Genomic DNA, 16,966 nt, shown 5'->3' on the forward strand with positions numbered 1-16,966 from the left:
TAGGTAGAAGGCTGATATTTGGCAGGCTCATTCCTTACTGCTTACTTACAAAAGTTAAGCAGGTTTCATTTCGAAATTCTACATGTAACAGTCATAACTTCCGACAACATCCGCAATGTTGAACTTTCTTATTTATGGCCCCATCTTCACGTAGGCGGTAGGCGGCTTCCCTACGCTAACCAAAACCAATGTACGTACTTATTTCAATGGTATGACGCCACTGTCGGCCGCCATATTGAACTTTACAACGTCACTAATTCTCCAGCCTCCCGTGTAGGTAGAAGTCTGACCCCATCTTCACGAAATTTGGTAGGCGGCTTCCCTGCGCTAACCGAAACCGGTGTACGTACTTATTTCGGTGGTATGACGCCACTGTCAGATGCCATATTGAACTTTCCAACGTAACTAATTCTCCAACTTCCTGTGTAGGTAGAAGGCTGTAATTTGGCAGGCTTATTCCTTACAGCTTACTTACAAAAGTTAAGCAGGTTTCATTTCGAAATTCTACACGTAACGGTCATAACGGTCAACAACGTCCGCCATGTTGAACTTTCTTATTTATGGCCCCATCTTCACGAAATTTGGTAAGCGGCTTCCTTGCGCTAATCGAAACCAATGTACGTACTTATTTCGGTGGTATGATGCCACTGTCGGCCGCAATATTGAACTTTTCAACAGTCTTTGTTACTTATGGGCCTATCTTCAAGAAATTTGGTACACGGGTTCCCAACGCTAACTGAATCCTACTTATGTACATATATACGTCCATAGCCTGCAGCTCGGTCACCGTGTGAGGCGCGTTAGTCCCCATCCCAACGCCTCCCATGTTGTTGGCTGCCTGCCTATATAAGACCGTCCGTCACTTCGGTCTCTACATTCCCTTCCTTGCTTCACCACGGGATTCACGTCTCCCCGCTGATAACTACAGCCTTTTTGTTTAATCCACAGCTTCTCTGCTGTTTTATTGTTCGTTTATTGCGATTATAGTTATTGTTTAGGTATTTTAGACTTACTTTACATTGCTCAGGTACCTATTTCCTTTAATATTCCAACTGTACCCCCATTACCATGTCTATCAAGGTGATCACCATCGATCAAAGAACTGTCACTTACCGAGTGGTTTCCATGCCCAGAGATGGCACCTACCTTTTCCATTCTCTTTGTTACATATTGCACGGCCATATCAGGCTCACTCTTGATATCAGGAGGAACATTGTGTCTTATGTATTGAATGACTGGGACAGGTTCAAGGTGTGGACTGATGACGGTACAGGAGATAATTATACTACACAGGAGCACTAGAAGAGTGAAATGCTTAAGCCCTTCACCTATGGTTCTGCATGTGAGTTGATGGCTGCCGCTGAATTGTTCGGTTGCCGCTTTCAACCGTAAATGGCCAAATATTTTACACCTTTCGACAACCACCAATGCCTCTTAAACATCTTAGATTCACAGGTGACGATTTCAGTAGTGGACACTTTGATGTTTATGAATGTTTAAACTCTCAAAAGCTGGGTGTGAAGTTATCGATGAAACCGGTTGTACACTTACAACGCTTGACAGATGCCGAATGTCACTTCAACACAAGTCCTACAAATACTGTTGTAATTGAAACAAACCATGAAACTCAAACCGATTATGACAGCAGCAATCCAAGCTGTGAGATTTGAGACAAGATTACTGTTCACATGGCCAACTGTACGTTACATGCTTAAGAGTAAGCTCAGCACACAGCTTGGTCATATTACAACCGGAGGGCCGAACTCACAATGTGGTACACAAAGAGATCCTTAAAAATAGTTATTGGCATATTTTCCCTCAGTTTAAAAAGGTTTAATTTTCGTCTTAATAAAAATTTTAATGCAGTACTTCGCCGCTGCGAAGCGCGGGTATTTTGTTAATATATTAATAAAAGGTGCAGCAATAAATATGCAATACAAACTCTCCCTTGTCCCTACAATGAACACGGAACAAATACAACACATGGAGAACACGAAACAAATTAAAGTCCAAAAGAGTAAACGGCCGAGTAATGAGAGTGAACCTTGTCTGGCTGATAAGTGTCCCCAGTAAATAACATACAGACGAAAATGGCTGTTCAAAACAAAAACCAGTCTCACCATGCTGTCATCTGCATGTCGGCATGAACCCTGGGGTTTGTGTAGAGATGGTAAAGGAGTTGAATGTTTGGCATCAAAAGCAGCAAGCGTGAAAAGGGTGTAAATTCCGTATAGGCGTCTGTCATTGGTTTACTGTGAAGTGTTCGGGTTGTAACTGATTCCCTTGTTTTCTTTAGTCATCTTGTATATATAGCAAAGGCATGGATGGAATTGATATGATTAACATGGACAATTACCTCGAGGGGTCATGGCTCTATAGCATTCTCCTTCCCCCTTTGTTTTCAGGGAGAAAGCATTTAAACAAACACACAATAGACCGTATAAACGGGACAACTCTATAAAAGGCACAACTGGGCAGAGAACACATTTAAGACGTCCCCATTCATGTAGCACCAGTACAGAGTTGTGGGACTCTGGAACAAACTACCAAGCCATGGAGTTGAAGCAGAAACCTTAACAAGCTTTAAGAAGTATCTGGATGAGACATTGGGACAGCTTAGCTATTACCTCAACAAACAGGCTTGATAGACTGAATGGTCTCCTTTTGTTTGTCTTAAATCCTTATGTAACAATACCCAAAAATACCCCAAAAACTGCAATTTAAGCACCAGAGTGCAGTGCAGTTGTATATCACTAGGATGTGCTGCAATCTTAAATTGTTCTGCTGTCCACACTGTGCTGCACACTTGATTTTGAGTTTTCGTTCTAATCAGACCCTATTTTATGCATCTATGTGCCCATTGCCTCGATCCTGTTCCATTTATCTCTGAACCTCCATGTCAGCATCTACAAGTTGTGGCTGCCAGGGGCCTTACCGGCTGCCCAGTCCTGACACAGACAGACTCTAGGCACAAGTCTCTGCAACACAAACATTTTATTTAAGTGGGGAAGTGCTTTTCCCTCGTTCCGCACTGGCAGTACAGTACAATACCAGAACACAGCACAAATGCACCAATAAACACAATCATTTCTTTCCTTCTTTCTCTTCCTCATTCTGCCTGTATTCCTCCTCTGGCAAGCTTTGTCTCTCTACCTCCTGATTCTGGCTCCCCCAATGAAGTGAGGCAGCTCCTTTTATCCTACAGCATTATGTGGAAGTACTCCCAGGTGTGGTGGAAAACCAAAGTAGGGGCTGTGCAGCTCCCCTTTGTGGCCCCCCAGAACCCAAGAAGGCTGCGCCAAAGTATAACTCCCGTGGTGCCCTGCAGGAATCTGAGGTGCCACTGCTATCATCTAGCGATCCAGGGGAGGCAGTGTCCTGTGCACGTCTGACCCCCCGGACCTTCCAGTATATTGACCTCTCAGCCAAGAAAGTGGGATTTTGGGGTCCAGGAGCACGTTTGGAGGTCCCAGGGTGCAGAGGGCTGAAAATCAGAAGCACTGGACCTGAGCTCCAGTTAGCTCTGATGTAGCTTAAGTACGGCTATTCAGTTTAAGGTGATAAAGAGTGAAGCCCACCTAATGGACAGATGCTGTACAGTCTGCTGTCAGGCAGAAATGATTAACAAACTCAATCAACAGCTCAGCCTCTTAACAACTAAAGAAACTGAACAACTCATTTTTAAATCAAGACATCATTACTATGAACATGGAGAGAAAGCTAATAAGCTCTTAGCTCAACAAATCCACAAATAAGAAGTTTGCAACGCAATCCCAGCAATCACCAACACGAACGGAGATAAAATCATAGACCATAAAAATATAATGCACACATTTAGAGACTACTATAAATCCTTATATTCTACTGAGTTTAAAGAAGACAACACACAATCTAATGCATTTCTGGATACATTACAGATACCACAAATAAATATTCTTAGTGCAGAGGAACTGGATAAACCTCTGGCACTTTCAGAATTACAAGATGCTATAAAGTCACTTCAGAGTGGGAAAGCAGAAGGCCCTGATGGCTACCCTGTCAAATTTTATAAGAAATTCTCCACTCAGCTAGCTCCCCTCTTATTAGCAACATTTACAGAAGCTAGAGACAATCAAATTCTACCTGAAACTTTTCGGCAAGCATTAATCACCGTCTTTCCTAAACAAAATACTTATTACAATGTGCATCATACAGACCAATTTCACTTCTGAATAATGATGTTAAGATACTCTCCAAAGTCCTATCTAGAAGGATGTAGAAAGTGCTGCCTTCGGTAATATCACAAGATCAAACTGGATTTATTAAAGGCCGACAATTACCTTCCAATCTCCTATGCCTGTTTAATGTAATATATTCACCAGCAAAGCCAAACACCCCAGAGATATTATTATCGTTGGATGCAGAAAAGCATTTGATATGATTGAATGGAACTACCTTTTCACTAAATTAGAGAAATTTGGGTTTGGGCCCAAACATTTGTGCATGGATCAAACTACTGTATACCAATCCAGAAGCTTCAGTTTGTATTAACAACATTTGTTCAGACTACATTAAACTAGAACGTGGTACCAGACAAGGATGCCCCTTGTCACCAGTGCTATTTGCAATTGCCATTGAACCACTGGCAGTTCACTGTCGAAATGCTTATCAGATAAAGGGGATTATTAGAGAAGGACTTGAACGGAAAATTTCTCTATATGCAGATGATACGGTACTGTATATATCAGACCCACAAAATACTGAGCCTGCAGTCCTAACAGCACTTACAGAATTTCAAAAGATCTCTGGTCTCAGAATTAATCTGAATAAAAGTGTGCTCTTTCCAGTGAATTCTCAAGCATATAATATTATCTTGGACACCTTCCCTTTTATCATTGACTAGTTAAAATATGCAAGGCTCAGCCAGGAGAAGTAGTATGTTAAAGAAGCAATGAAAAAGAAAAGGAAACATTTTGAAAATAACGTAACATGATTGTCAATGTAATTGTTTTGTCACTGTTGTGAGTGATGAGTGTTGTTGTCATATATATATATATATATATATATATATATTTACACACACACACACATAAACATATATATATACATATCTATACATATACACATATATACATACATATATATATCTACATATATACACACACAGCTATTTCAGATCAGTGCAATACGCTGCTTGTTAAAACGGATAACTCCCGCTCTTACGTGCAAGTCTGCGTGGATATTATGAACTATCAGATTTGTTCAAGTTCTATTTAAATTTTAAATAGAAGGAATTTTTATTTAGTCGACAGAAATATCTTTGGTAGGAATGGTAAAACAGACAGGAATATTATTCTGAATAAATCAACTCAAACCTTAAACAACTTATAATATTTTGCTCTCCATAAAAATATATCCTGTCTAAATTATACAAGTTAGAAATAAAGTAAACGTTAAAAGAACAAACATTCAAATTTCTTTACTCTTATGTAATTTTATATAAAAATAAACTTAGATTTTAAATATCCCAAAAGATTTTGCTCTCCATAAAAATATATCCTGTCAAAATTATACAAATTCAAATATGAACATGCTGCATAACAAAACCTGGAAATATAAATAAAATGTGTTCCTTTCAGCAATAACAAATCAAATCATTCAGTTGTCTTTGCTCATATGTCATTTTAGAGCTGGACGCCTGGCATCTTTTTGGCACAGGTTCGTTTCTGTTTGGTGTGAGGTTCTGTGTTGTGGAGATTCTCAGGATGGATTGCAGGTGCTCATCAGTGAGGCGACTCCTGTGTGCTGTTTTGTTAGTCTTTATCACTGAGAAGAGCTTCTCACACAGATATGTGCTACCAAACATGCACAAGGTTCGAGCCGCATGTAGACGGACTTTTTGTTCTTCAAAGTCACCAAAGCGCCGCAAACTCAGTGCGCCAGTTTATCAGCAAAGTGCGATTTGGGAACACCGTAGTGACGACTTGGTTTAACATTACTTGGCAACAGGGAAAGTGGGGCAAGTGCACTGGTGCATTTGTGTCTCCCATAAAAGCAGCTTCACTTGAAATCACTTTGTGATTGTGCACGGGTAAAAACGTCCGCTGAAGTGTCAGATTCTTATTTAATTATTCTGCTTTCTGTATCTTCTGCATTGCATTCATTCAGGTTACCCTGATGTTTTGTCTCATAGTGCCGCCTTAGATTAAATTCTGTAATTACAGCCACATTAGCTCCACAAATGAGACACACGGGTTCAGTAAACATATACTCAGCCTCCCATCGGTTTTAAAGGCTCTATTTTCAGAATCAACTTTTCTCTTCAGCATCGTGTGAGCTAGCTTCGCAATAACTTGCAGCATCATAAGGTAGACTTGATTAACGCGTAAGTGTTGGCAAGGCAGCTGAAGCGCTGCATTATGGGATCTGTAGTTTATTGTGTTACCAGCGCTTCATATACCCGGGCTTTAATAACAATAATACAGTATATAAAATGATCTCGCGGGCCGGATGTGGCCCGCTGCCCTTGAGTTTGACACATATGGACTAAATAGAACTTGAAAAGATATATTTTTCAAATGTGATCGCGCAATTCAGATAGAGTTGACGCAAGACTACAGCCTGCATGCCTCAATAAGTCATCCTCCCTCGCTCTTACTTTTTACCGCTCATCTAATGAATACACTGAGTATGGCTTTACCAAAACAATCATTGATGGCTAATAAAGTATCCATTATTCGAGTATGTAGATCGGGATATATATATACATATATATATACCCGCATCGCAGCGAGAAGTAGTGTGTTAAAAAGCTAGAAAAGAAAAGGGAACATTTTAAAAATAACGTAACATGACTGTCAATATACAGTATTTGTTTTGTGAGTGTTACTGAGTGTTGCTGTCATCAAGGATTTGATTATCATTATTTCTTTCAATCAGGTTCGTATTTGTAGGATGTGTTGTGTTCAAGTTACATTCCGTGTTTGTCAATCGCTGTAAAGATGACAGGTTTCATTCATCGATTCGCTTCTTACTGCATCAATAAACAGCTCGTCTTCTTCTTTATCTGAGACCTGACACACTGCATGCACGGGTTTTTTTACACTGTCTTCCTTTAGCGGGACATTGACTTTTTCCAACGTGTGCTTTGTTTCCGCAGTAGTTGGATTTATGAATATGCTTGTATGTATCAGACGCTTCATATTTTTTGCTGCCTTTTCAATTGTGTAATTCGGTTTTGTTCAGCTCTTTGGAACTGTTGCTTTTATCTGTGCACTGCGCCAGTTCACGGAGCCACTCGTGTACATGCATCGAAGGTTCCCAGCTGTGCTGGTGCCATCTCGCTATGTCCATGGCTGTATTTAATGTTACCTTAGTCCTGGCACTTAAAACTTTCTCTCGCAGTTTCGCTGAGTTTGTGTCAAACACCACCCTGACCATCTCATCTTCCTCTCCATAAGCACAGTCCTTCACCCGTGAATATTTAGTGGCAGTTTGCTATTGGATTGCCGCTGACGGACGGCCTTATATGGGCAGGCACTAAATTACAAACGCCAGCGGCAGCCTGTCTATGAACTTAATTTAAAGTGTAGGTTTACATGGTGCTTTGTTTCCGAAGTAGCAGAACTCATGAATATGGTTGTATATGTCACTCGCTCGCTTCTTATTGTTTAGCTGCCTTCTCAATTATATAATGCATGTTTTCTTCAGCGCTTTTGAGGTCTTCCTGGTTTTCTATGTACTGCGTGATTACGGGAGGCGTGATGATGTCACATGAAACTCCGCCCCCAAGGCGTTGAAGCTCATCTCCATTACAGTAAATGGAGAAAAACTGCTTCCAGTTATGACCATTACGCGTAGAATTTCGATATAAAACCTGCCCAACTTTTGTAAGGAAGCTGTAAGGAATGAACCTGCCAAATTTCAGCCTTCCACCCACACGGGAAGTTGGAGAATTAGTGATGAGTCAGTGAGTGAGTGAGTGAGTGAGTGAGGGCTTTGCCTTTTATTAGTATAGAAGATCAGTTTAAATACCTAGGGGTAAATATCACAAGTAAACATAAAGCTCTTTACCAACAAAATTTTGCCGTCTGTATGGAAAAAATTAAGCAAAACTTGCATAGATGGTCAACCCTTCATCTCACTCTAACTGGAAGAATTAATGTTGTTAAGATGAATATCCTTTCTAAGCTTTTCTTTTTATTTCAAAACATTCCAATATACATCAATAAATCATTTTTAAGCAATTAGATTCAACCATAACCTTATTTATTTGGAACTTAAAACATCCATGTATCCAAAGAGCGACCCTACAAAGACCTAAGACAGAAGGCGGCATGGCTCTACTTAACTTTCAGTTTTCTTACTGGGCAGCAAACATACAAACTATAAAAACCTGGACACAAATAGATGAGCATACACAGGCTTGGTCTGCAACAGAAGTAAAATCCAAGCAGTACTTCTTTATATTCCCTGCTTTGTGTCCCAATAAATGCACATTATCGCCAATATACTAATAACCCAATTGTGCTTCACTCACTCAGAATATGGAACCAATGTAGAAAGAACTTTAAGATGGAGAATCTTTAATCTGTGGCACCTCTGCATGAGAACCACTTTTTTCAACCCTCGCAAACATATGCAGTTTTTAATGTCTGGAAAACATTTGGGATTAAATTGCTTAGAGATCTGTACATAGACAACGTCTTTGGTTCCTACGAACAATTACATTCCAAATTTAACTTTCCAGCAACACATTTTTTCACTATCTTCAAATTAAAAACTTTGTTAAACAGAACCTGCCCGATTTTCCCCATCTCCCACTTTCCTCTATGCTGGAAAAAATATTGCTCAGTTTTGAGGACTCAAGACAGCATTTCTGCAATATATTAAATTATTTTACAGTCCCTCCCTTTCAAAAATCTTAGATGACAATGGGAAAAAGATCTATCACTCAATATATCAGAAAAGGAGTGGAAGGTAGCAGTGCAGAGAATTCACTCGAGCTCCATATGCGCAAAGCATACAATTGTTCAACTCAAAATTATATATTGAGCACATCTGTCTCGCTTAAAACTGTCCAAAATGTTTCCAGGTCAAGATCCAACCTGTGAACGCTGCCATTAAGTCCCAGCCTCACTGGGTCACATGTTCTGGGCCTGCACCAAATTAACATCACTCTGGACAACAATTTTAAGTGCTTTTCAGACAGCCTTGGTGTCCCAATCCCTCCTAACCCATTAACAGCTGTGTTTGGTGTTCTTCCAAATGGGTTTAAAGTGAAGAAGGACAAACAAACTGTGGTTGCATTCACTACACTATTGGCACACAGACTTATTTTGCTAAACTGGAAGAATCCTAACTCTCCTCTTTTAAATCAGTGGGTAACTGATGTTTTATACTATTTGAAATTGGAAAAAATCTGATTTTCAGTTAGAGGATCTGTGCAGAACTTTTTCAAAACCCGGCAGAATCTAATCAATAATATTTTAGAATAAGCACTTAAAAGCACTGAGGAAGCAGATTCTCTTCCGATTTCTTTTTCTTCTCCGTTTATCTTTATCCGCCTATTAAACTCATCAATTTATTTATTTTTACTAGCTTTAAGTTTTACACTGTTGGCCATGCTCTCTTTCTCAGGGGTAGGGGTTGGTTTGTTTTCAATCCCTATTTTTTGTAAAAATTGATATATCTGTATGGAATGATTACAATAAAATCAATAAAATAAAAAAAAATGACATAATTAACAACTGTATCACAGAACAAATCTGGTGTCTCATTTTCATTTGTAAAGATACAAGACAACAACCTGTAAGTCTGACTGCTACTCTGTGAGTGCCGCCAATGTTGACAAATCTCCTTCGTCTAACACTCAACGGTATGTGAACTGAAGAGGCGACTTTGGTCTCAGCCTCTCATCTGACATATTTAACTGAATGGCGTCACTGAAATGTCAGTAAAGCTCTCCTGTTGCAGTTCAACATCTGTGCCCTCTTTATGTGAGAAGGGTGATGGTGAAGATCTGCTTCACTTGTATTTTCATCTTTGCTTCTTTCAAATTTCCACCCCAAATGATCTCCTGGGGTCTGATAGGAAATGGGAAACCTGTTTTGTCAGGTTAGAAATTTTTTTATGCTTTGGATCACTGCTTTTTTTTTTCTTGGTTCAAAAGATATATATACTGTATATATTACAAATCCTATAGCTTTGAATTTGATTTCTTTGTTAAAAATGTAAATAAAAAAAAATTTTAAGATTTAAATGTGTCACATCGCCATTTTAGAAGCTGCTAAGGACAGATAAGGAGTTGCTAGAGTGTCTTGTCTGGATGTTAGGAACCCCCTTCTCTGACTTGTGTCATGAAGACTCATTTTAAATTACCATGCAGTGCAGGAGTCCCTCATTGTGAGATACGGACTTGACCAGTAAACAAGTGTGATTAGATTGTCTTCATTCATACCCTGCTTTCAGCTCAAAGCTTGTTTGTCTCGACTTGGTTTTCTTCTAAGTGTTTTTCTTATTGGCTTATTATAATTGAATTGTGGTGAATGATTATTTCTAATTCTTGTCCGAATATGATTACAGTAAAACACTGTAAATAAAACACTGGATTAAAAAAAAATCAGTTTGCTACCCTTAGAAAGACTTCTTTCTGTTTTCTATTCAATTTTCAGTTTTTGGGAAAGATCCCTTTTTATTTTTTGATTTTATTCTCAAACAAAATGCATATCTCTTTGTTAGCCTCTTTAAACATCTTAGCAGGCGGTCTTAAAAACTCCCATTGCCAGAAGATTACCTGTGACAGTCAGTTTGGGGAAAATACAGTTGGTTGTCTTGTGTGCTATGGAGCCTGTCGCGCCTTTTTATAACCGAAATTGAAAACCCTTTCAAATAGGATTCCATCTGTGCCTTTTGCCTCATGTCAAGTCTAGATGTTCCTCCGTCTCCCCTCAATAGAAGTACAAACGATTAGCGTTACTGTAGAGAACTCACACCAACCTACAGAAAGTCTTCACACTAAGCCTTTAGAATCACTGAGCTGGTGTGATGAGAGACTGTGGATCAGGGTTTAAATCCCAGTGCTGTGTGAAGTCAGTTCAGTGATGTCAGGCACGTCATGTGAGTTACTTAGACGTCTGATGGCAGCTAAGAGAGGACTGGACACACAATCACTGCCTCAGTAGGAAATCATAGAATATTTAGAATATGTTTTCTAAAATAAAGTGTCCTCAGTATTTCAGCATTGAAACCTTTTGAAATTTCCTAAAATGTGTAGCAGCATTGCATGTCGGTGACAAAACATTTTTAGGTGACATGACATGACAGACAGTTTAATGAGCAGAGGGGAAAAAGTAGTTGGACTCTTCCTTCTCTTTTTACAGGAGGATCATCGGGTTTGCTCTACAAATCCACAGAAGTCAGAGAAGCTGATCTGACGTCGCAGTTAGAGTACAACTGCTGGCCAAAATTAAACTCAAAATTAAACAGTGATCTTCATGTCACTGTGAGATTTCCATCAAATTCTTCACCTCTTATTTCTTTTAACGTGGCAAATCAATAAACTCACAAGAAATTCAAAGAGACGCCCCAGACGGGGCATATTGTATAAACAAAATCTGCTGACACTGTTCAAAGAAATATTTATCAAATTTAACTCCTGCTACTCTATCTGTGCTGGGTGGTGAATCATAGTTGACCATCGCCAGCCCCTTAGAAGATACACACTCACCATGAACACTCAGTGTAAAATAATTACTGACAGTGGAGACATAAACAACAGCATGGAGGTCATCTCTGTAGGCAATACACCGGTACTGTCCACCGTCAGACGCAGTCACAGACGAGATCGTCACCGTGTGTTCATTGCTTTTTATCCACCCTGTCTGATGATCTTTTTCCCAATGATATTTCCAGCCTGTATAACCACCCTCAATGCTGCAGATCAGAGTCACATCTTCTCCAACGTACACAGGATCCCTCTGATCCCTCAGTGTCACTGTTGCCGTTAAGAGACCTGCAGAGAAGAAAAGATGAATTAGAGGTGAACATGAACCCTGTGAAAAGAGAAAAACAACCTTCACAACACTAAAGCCGGAATACAAGCTTGTGTGGCTCAGAGACTTTATGACAAAACTCCACATGGTGAGGCGACTAGGATTCAAGTGTACTTTACTGGAATTTGCCATCTGAGATGAGATTTTTAACAGTTTTACACTTTATTTTCTAGCTTAGTTAGGTTTTTAATGTTATTTCAAGTAACATATCCATATGAATAAAATAATACCCTGTATGTACTTTTACATTTTTGTTTGATATTATTTATCTATTTTGCTCACGAGGACCTCATTTTGCATCATCTGAGTGTTTGTTTGATTATCAATCATCAGAAAAAGCTGAACTGATTTTCACAAAATTTTACATTAAGATTGCAGATGGTCCATCTTAAAATCCAGACTAATGGTATGTCAAAAATTTGATTAGGAGGGGTGATTGTAATGGGATGGGGTGACCTGGGTCAGAAATACATTGAATGACTCAAAGTTAATGTAATTTTCCATGCATATTACTGTTAATATAACTTCAGATCTCAATTTCAAGCTCTTTCAAAAGTTCCATCAAGAAACAGGTTTGTAACGGGGAGCACAAGACCAAAACCACAATATCACGCCACAGTGGTTCAGCCAATAGTAATGAATTTGGCAAATTCTGTAAAGTTTGACTCAACCTACAGTGAAATCTACTGCACAGTCCACATCAGTGATTCTATGGTCATGATGGCGGTCAGCACAGTGGCGCAGTGGTAGTGCTGCCTGGCAGTAAGGAGACCTGGGTTTGCTTCCCGTGTCCTCCCTGCGTGGAGTTTGCATGTTCTCCCCGTGTGTGCGTGGGTTTCCTCCCACAGTCCAAAGACATGCAGGTTTGGTGCATTGGCCATCCTAAATTGTTCCTAGTGTGTGCTTGGTGTGTGGGTGTGTGTGCCCTGCGGTGGGCTGGCACCCTGCCTGGGGTTTATTTCCTGCCTTGCGCCCTGTGCTGGCTGGGATTGGCTCCAGCAGACCACCGTCACCCTGTGTTAAGATATAGCGGGTTGGAGAATGACTGACTGACTGGTCATGATGGCAGGTAGGTGGTGGGTGTTGTATGGTGTGGTGTGGTGTGGTGGGGTATCAACACAAAAAGTACACATTACTCTGAACCAGCTATGTCTGCTTTGATTATTTTCTGTTTTTCTGTTATTGTTCATGCAATTTAAAACATGGCCTTCTTGGAGTTGGAAAAATTGTATTGGGAAGATGTCATGGGATGGCCAAATCCGCAAAAACCTCTCATTACTCCAAAACAGCTGAGTGGATATTCATGAAATGTTGCACATATATTATAATTACCCTCACTTAGCAAACAGAGCTTCAAACGGAGTTTCAAATGTCTCATCATTAATACGGTTTCAATAGAGGGAATAACAAACACAAGAAACAGTAGCTTACATGTTGTTATCGATGATTCAGTTATTCAACAAGACCACCAGTTTATTAATGTAGGATTAAACATCAATTTGTGAAAGCACATTAAAACAGGAAATACTAAAACCTAACAAGGAGTTACTGCAATTATGGAATCCTATCAAACACAACAAGAACAAACTTACCAGACTCATGAGAGCAGAGTCACTGATATAGATAGATAGATAGATAGATAGATAGATAGATAGATAGATAGATAGATAGATAGATAGATAGATAGATAGATAGATGATAGATAGAGTGAAAGGCACTATATGATAGATAGATAGATAGATAGAGTGAAAGGCACTATATAATAGATAGATAGATAGAGTGATAAGAGTGAAAGGCACTATATGATAGATAGATAGATAGATAGATAGATAGATAGATAGATAGATAGATAGATAGAGTGAAAGGCACTATATGATAGATAGATAGATAGATAGAGTGAAAGGCACTATATGATAGATAGATAGATAGATAGATAGATAGATAGATAGAGTGAAAGGCACTATATAATAGATAGATAGATAGATAGAGTGAAAGGCACTATATAATAGATAGATAGATAGATAGATAGATAGATAGATAGATAGATAGATAGATAGAGTGAAAGGCACTATATGATAGATAGGTTTTTTGTCCCAACTCACTTCTTCTCTTACTTGGATTCTTATCTTAATTAAGGAAAGCCATTATTTCCCAATTTCTATGTTTTTGTATCCATGCAGAAATTACAAAATGTTTTCCCCTATATTTTTACTGAATTAAGCGGGAATTTATACATGTTAGATGAGCAACAGTTTGTTCTTTTTATTTTATTTAATTTTGAATGCTCTAGTTATTGAGACAATTATTTACTGTTAAACATACAAGTAGGTAAGACTGCAGTCGCTGCTCTTTTCAGAGTGATGTGTGTTGGTGTCTGCTCTGCTCATCATTAATTATCTGTATTGAGATATGTTAAGCACACTCCACACAAATTGAATTAAAAAAAAAACTAAACAAAGTGGCATTTAAAGATACAGAAAAAATGCAAATGAAAGTGTAAATCTGACACTACTGCATTTTATAAAATAAAAATTAAAACAAGCAAACGTGTCAGCCATTCAAACAATGAGATCAATTAAAGGTAACAATGACTGACTGATTGAGAAACTGGTTGGAACAAAAACCTGCAGCCACAGGGGGCCACCAGGACTGAAGCTGAGGACCACTGATTTAAACGACTGATAGGCCACTAACATTTCAGCCAGCAGTGACAAAAGCATCAACATTTAAAAATCACATGCATGTTTAGATTTGTACCTTAACCAATTTTACAAATACACTCAGGTAACACTGAGTACTTCCGCTAGAATATATAACACTGAATGAGTGTGTGTGTGTTTGTTTGTCCAGTATGAAAGTCCACACCACTGAACCCAACTCTGCCAAATTTTGCACAGATTCCCTGTTTGTGCAGGATATGACCATGGGATGTGCTTTTGTTCTACAGCCGTTTGCTTTGGGAAACTTTATTTTGTGAATGCGCCTGTACTTTATTAGAGATGCATTTTTTTGCGACCTGCCCCAGGTATGCGAAGTTGCTCCCCACAGTGGGTTTAGTCACTGGGATGTCAAGAACACACAAACTGCAAAAACAGGACTTGAACCCAGGTCAGTGGGTCCATAAGATGGCAGGTCTAACCTTTGTGCTACCACATTCTGAATATCAGATATCTGTAATTATATAAATAAATATTTTCAAAAAAATTTTGACTAGTTCAAATTGCATTTTAGATTGAAAAACACATGTGTGTAACTTAAACACTTTTCAGATACCTGTAATTGTAATTTTCAACTGTAGAGGGTGATCTTGAGTCTTCTGTGGTCCCAAAAGATGACCAAGTAGAGCAGAAGTTACAAAAAAATGACACCTTTAATGATGGGAAGTTGAAGCACGAGAGCAAGAAGACAACTTTTTAAAATAGAATATGTATAAGTAGAAAAAATAAAAACTGCCATTGTGACAGCAGAATGTGAGATAATGGAGCAGGAGTAGGTGTCAGCATAAAAACTGTAAAGAATAAAAAATGGCAAATTGTAATATTATTTAAAAAACTGGTAATGGAAGCTTGCTATGCACAAATCTTCATCACAATTTTCATGTTTATTAGAATTACATTTGACTAATGGGCGGCGCAGTGGTAGCGCTGCAGTAAGGAGACCTGTGGGTTTGCTTCCCGGGTCATCCCTTATGCCTTATGCCTGCATGGGTTTCCAAAGACATGCACGTTAGGTGGATTGGCGATCACAATTGGCCCTAGTGTGTGTGTGTGTGTGTGTGTGTGTCCTGTTTTTGGGTTGGCACCCTGTGTTGGCTGGGATTGGCTCCAGCAGACCCCCGTGACCCTGTGTTAGGATTAAGCGGGTTAGAGAATGACTGACTGACTGACTGACGTGTGACTAATACACATGAACGCACCTTAAATTAATAAACTCATATGATAGAAAAGCACGTAATGTAGTTGTTTTCTTTTCTACTCTTGCACCCTAACAAACATGTTTGTGACTTTGATTTGTCACCTGAACACTTCGAGAGAAGTTCTGTGCTGTGTGTTCCTGGGGAGTCTTTTTTTATTTTCTACGGTTTCGTCTTTTTTCAAAGAGGTATTAATGGTGTGACAGAGGCGGTCGTCTCTTTCCTGTCATTTTAACAGCTTAATGAAACAGGAAAGTGGTATTTCTGTTATGAACTTTTAATGTTTTGCAAGGTTCCTAAATAATAAAAATGTCTCCAGACAAAAGTAAATCGAACCCCACCCCAAAATACTCAGCCGTTTTAATGACTTGCACTTTGCTCTTTTTTATTTAAATCTTTTAAATTCATGGTATATTTTACCTTTGGCTGGATTTCTTAATAGCTTGGATCCTTCACTTTCATTTCTTTTGCTGTTTACGTTTATTTTTAATATTCATCATTAATGATCGTGGGATCATTCTTTACCAGAACATTAAGTATAAAAGAAGATTTATAAAGATAGAAATATAAATCACAAAGTGCTGAAAAACACTGATAGCAATAGAAGGAGAAGGCAGTAGTCCGCTGTAGGGTCCTCGCGATTCCCTATGAGGTGTTGTCTCCTATTCAAAGACTAAGATGTTTTCTTGTCTGCAGCTCTGAGGCCCCCAAGTGACAATGTTTAGGTCATTTTAGTAGAACACTTGAAACTAATAATACTGTGTCTTAATTTTTGATTCACAAATAAATGTCAGTTTAATCAACATGGATTAAAGTTGCTTCTGGGGTACTTTGGGATTAGATGCCCAGAAGCTTAAGCTTCATTAGTTTCCTAGTAGATCCGCCACCCTCTCATCTCAGGTCATCCATTGTAGCGTTAAATCCTAAATCAGAAATCATTTTTCCAATATCAGGTCCTGCAAAAATCATTTTCTCCTCAGATAAACCTGGAAGCATCCATCCATCCATCCATCCATTATCC

At 38.9% G+C, this 16,966-nt stretch overlaps 1 protein-coding gene across 2 annotated transcripts in view; it reads right to left on the reverse strand.

Annotated features, from left to right (window-relative positions):
- LOC120518734 (basement membrane-specific heparan sulfate proteoglycan core protein-like) overlaps window positions 1–16,966 on the reverse strand; it is a 92,958-nt gene that overhangs the window by 43,628 nt on the left and 32,364 nt on the right. For both annotated transcript variants that reach the window (XM_039741676.1, XM_039741677.1), the window contains exon 3: window positions 11,708–11,992. In XM_039741676.1, the coding sequence (XP_039597610.1) occupies window positions 11,708–11,992 (285 nt within the window). The remainder of the gene's footprint in view (window positions 1–11,707; window positions 11,993–16,966) is intronic.

The sequence above is a fragment of the Polypterus senegalus genome, chromosome 18 (assembly GCF_016835505.1).
Source record: "Polypterus senegalus isolate Bchr_013 chromosome 18, ASM1683550v1, whole genome shotgun sequence".
Lineage (NCBI taxonomy): Eukaryota > Metazoa > Chordata > Cladistia > Polypteriformes > Polypteridae > Polypterus > Polypterus senegalus.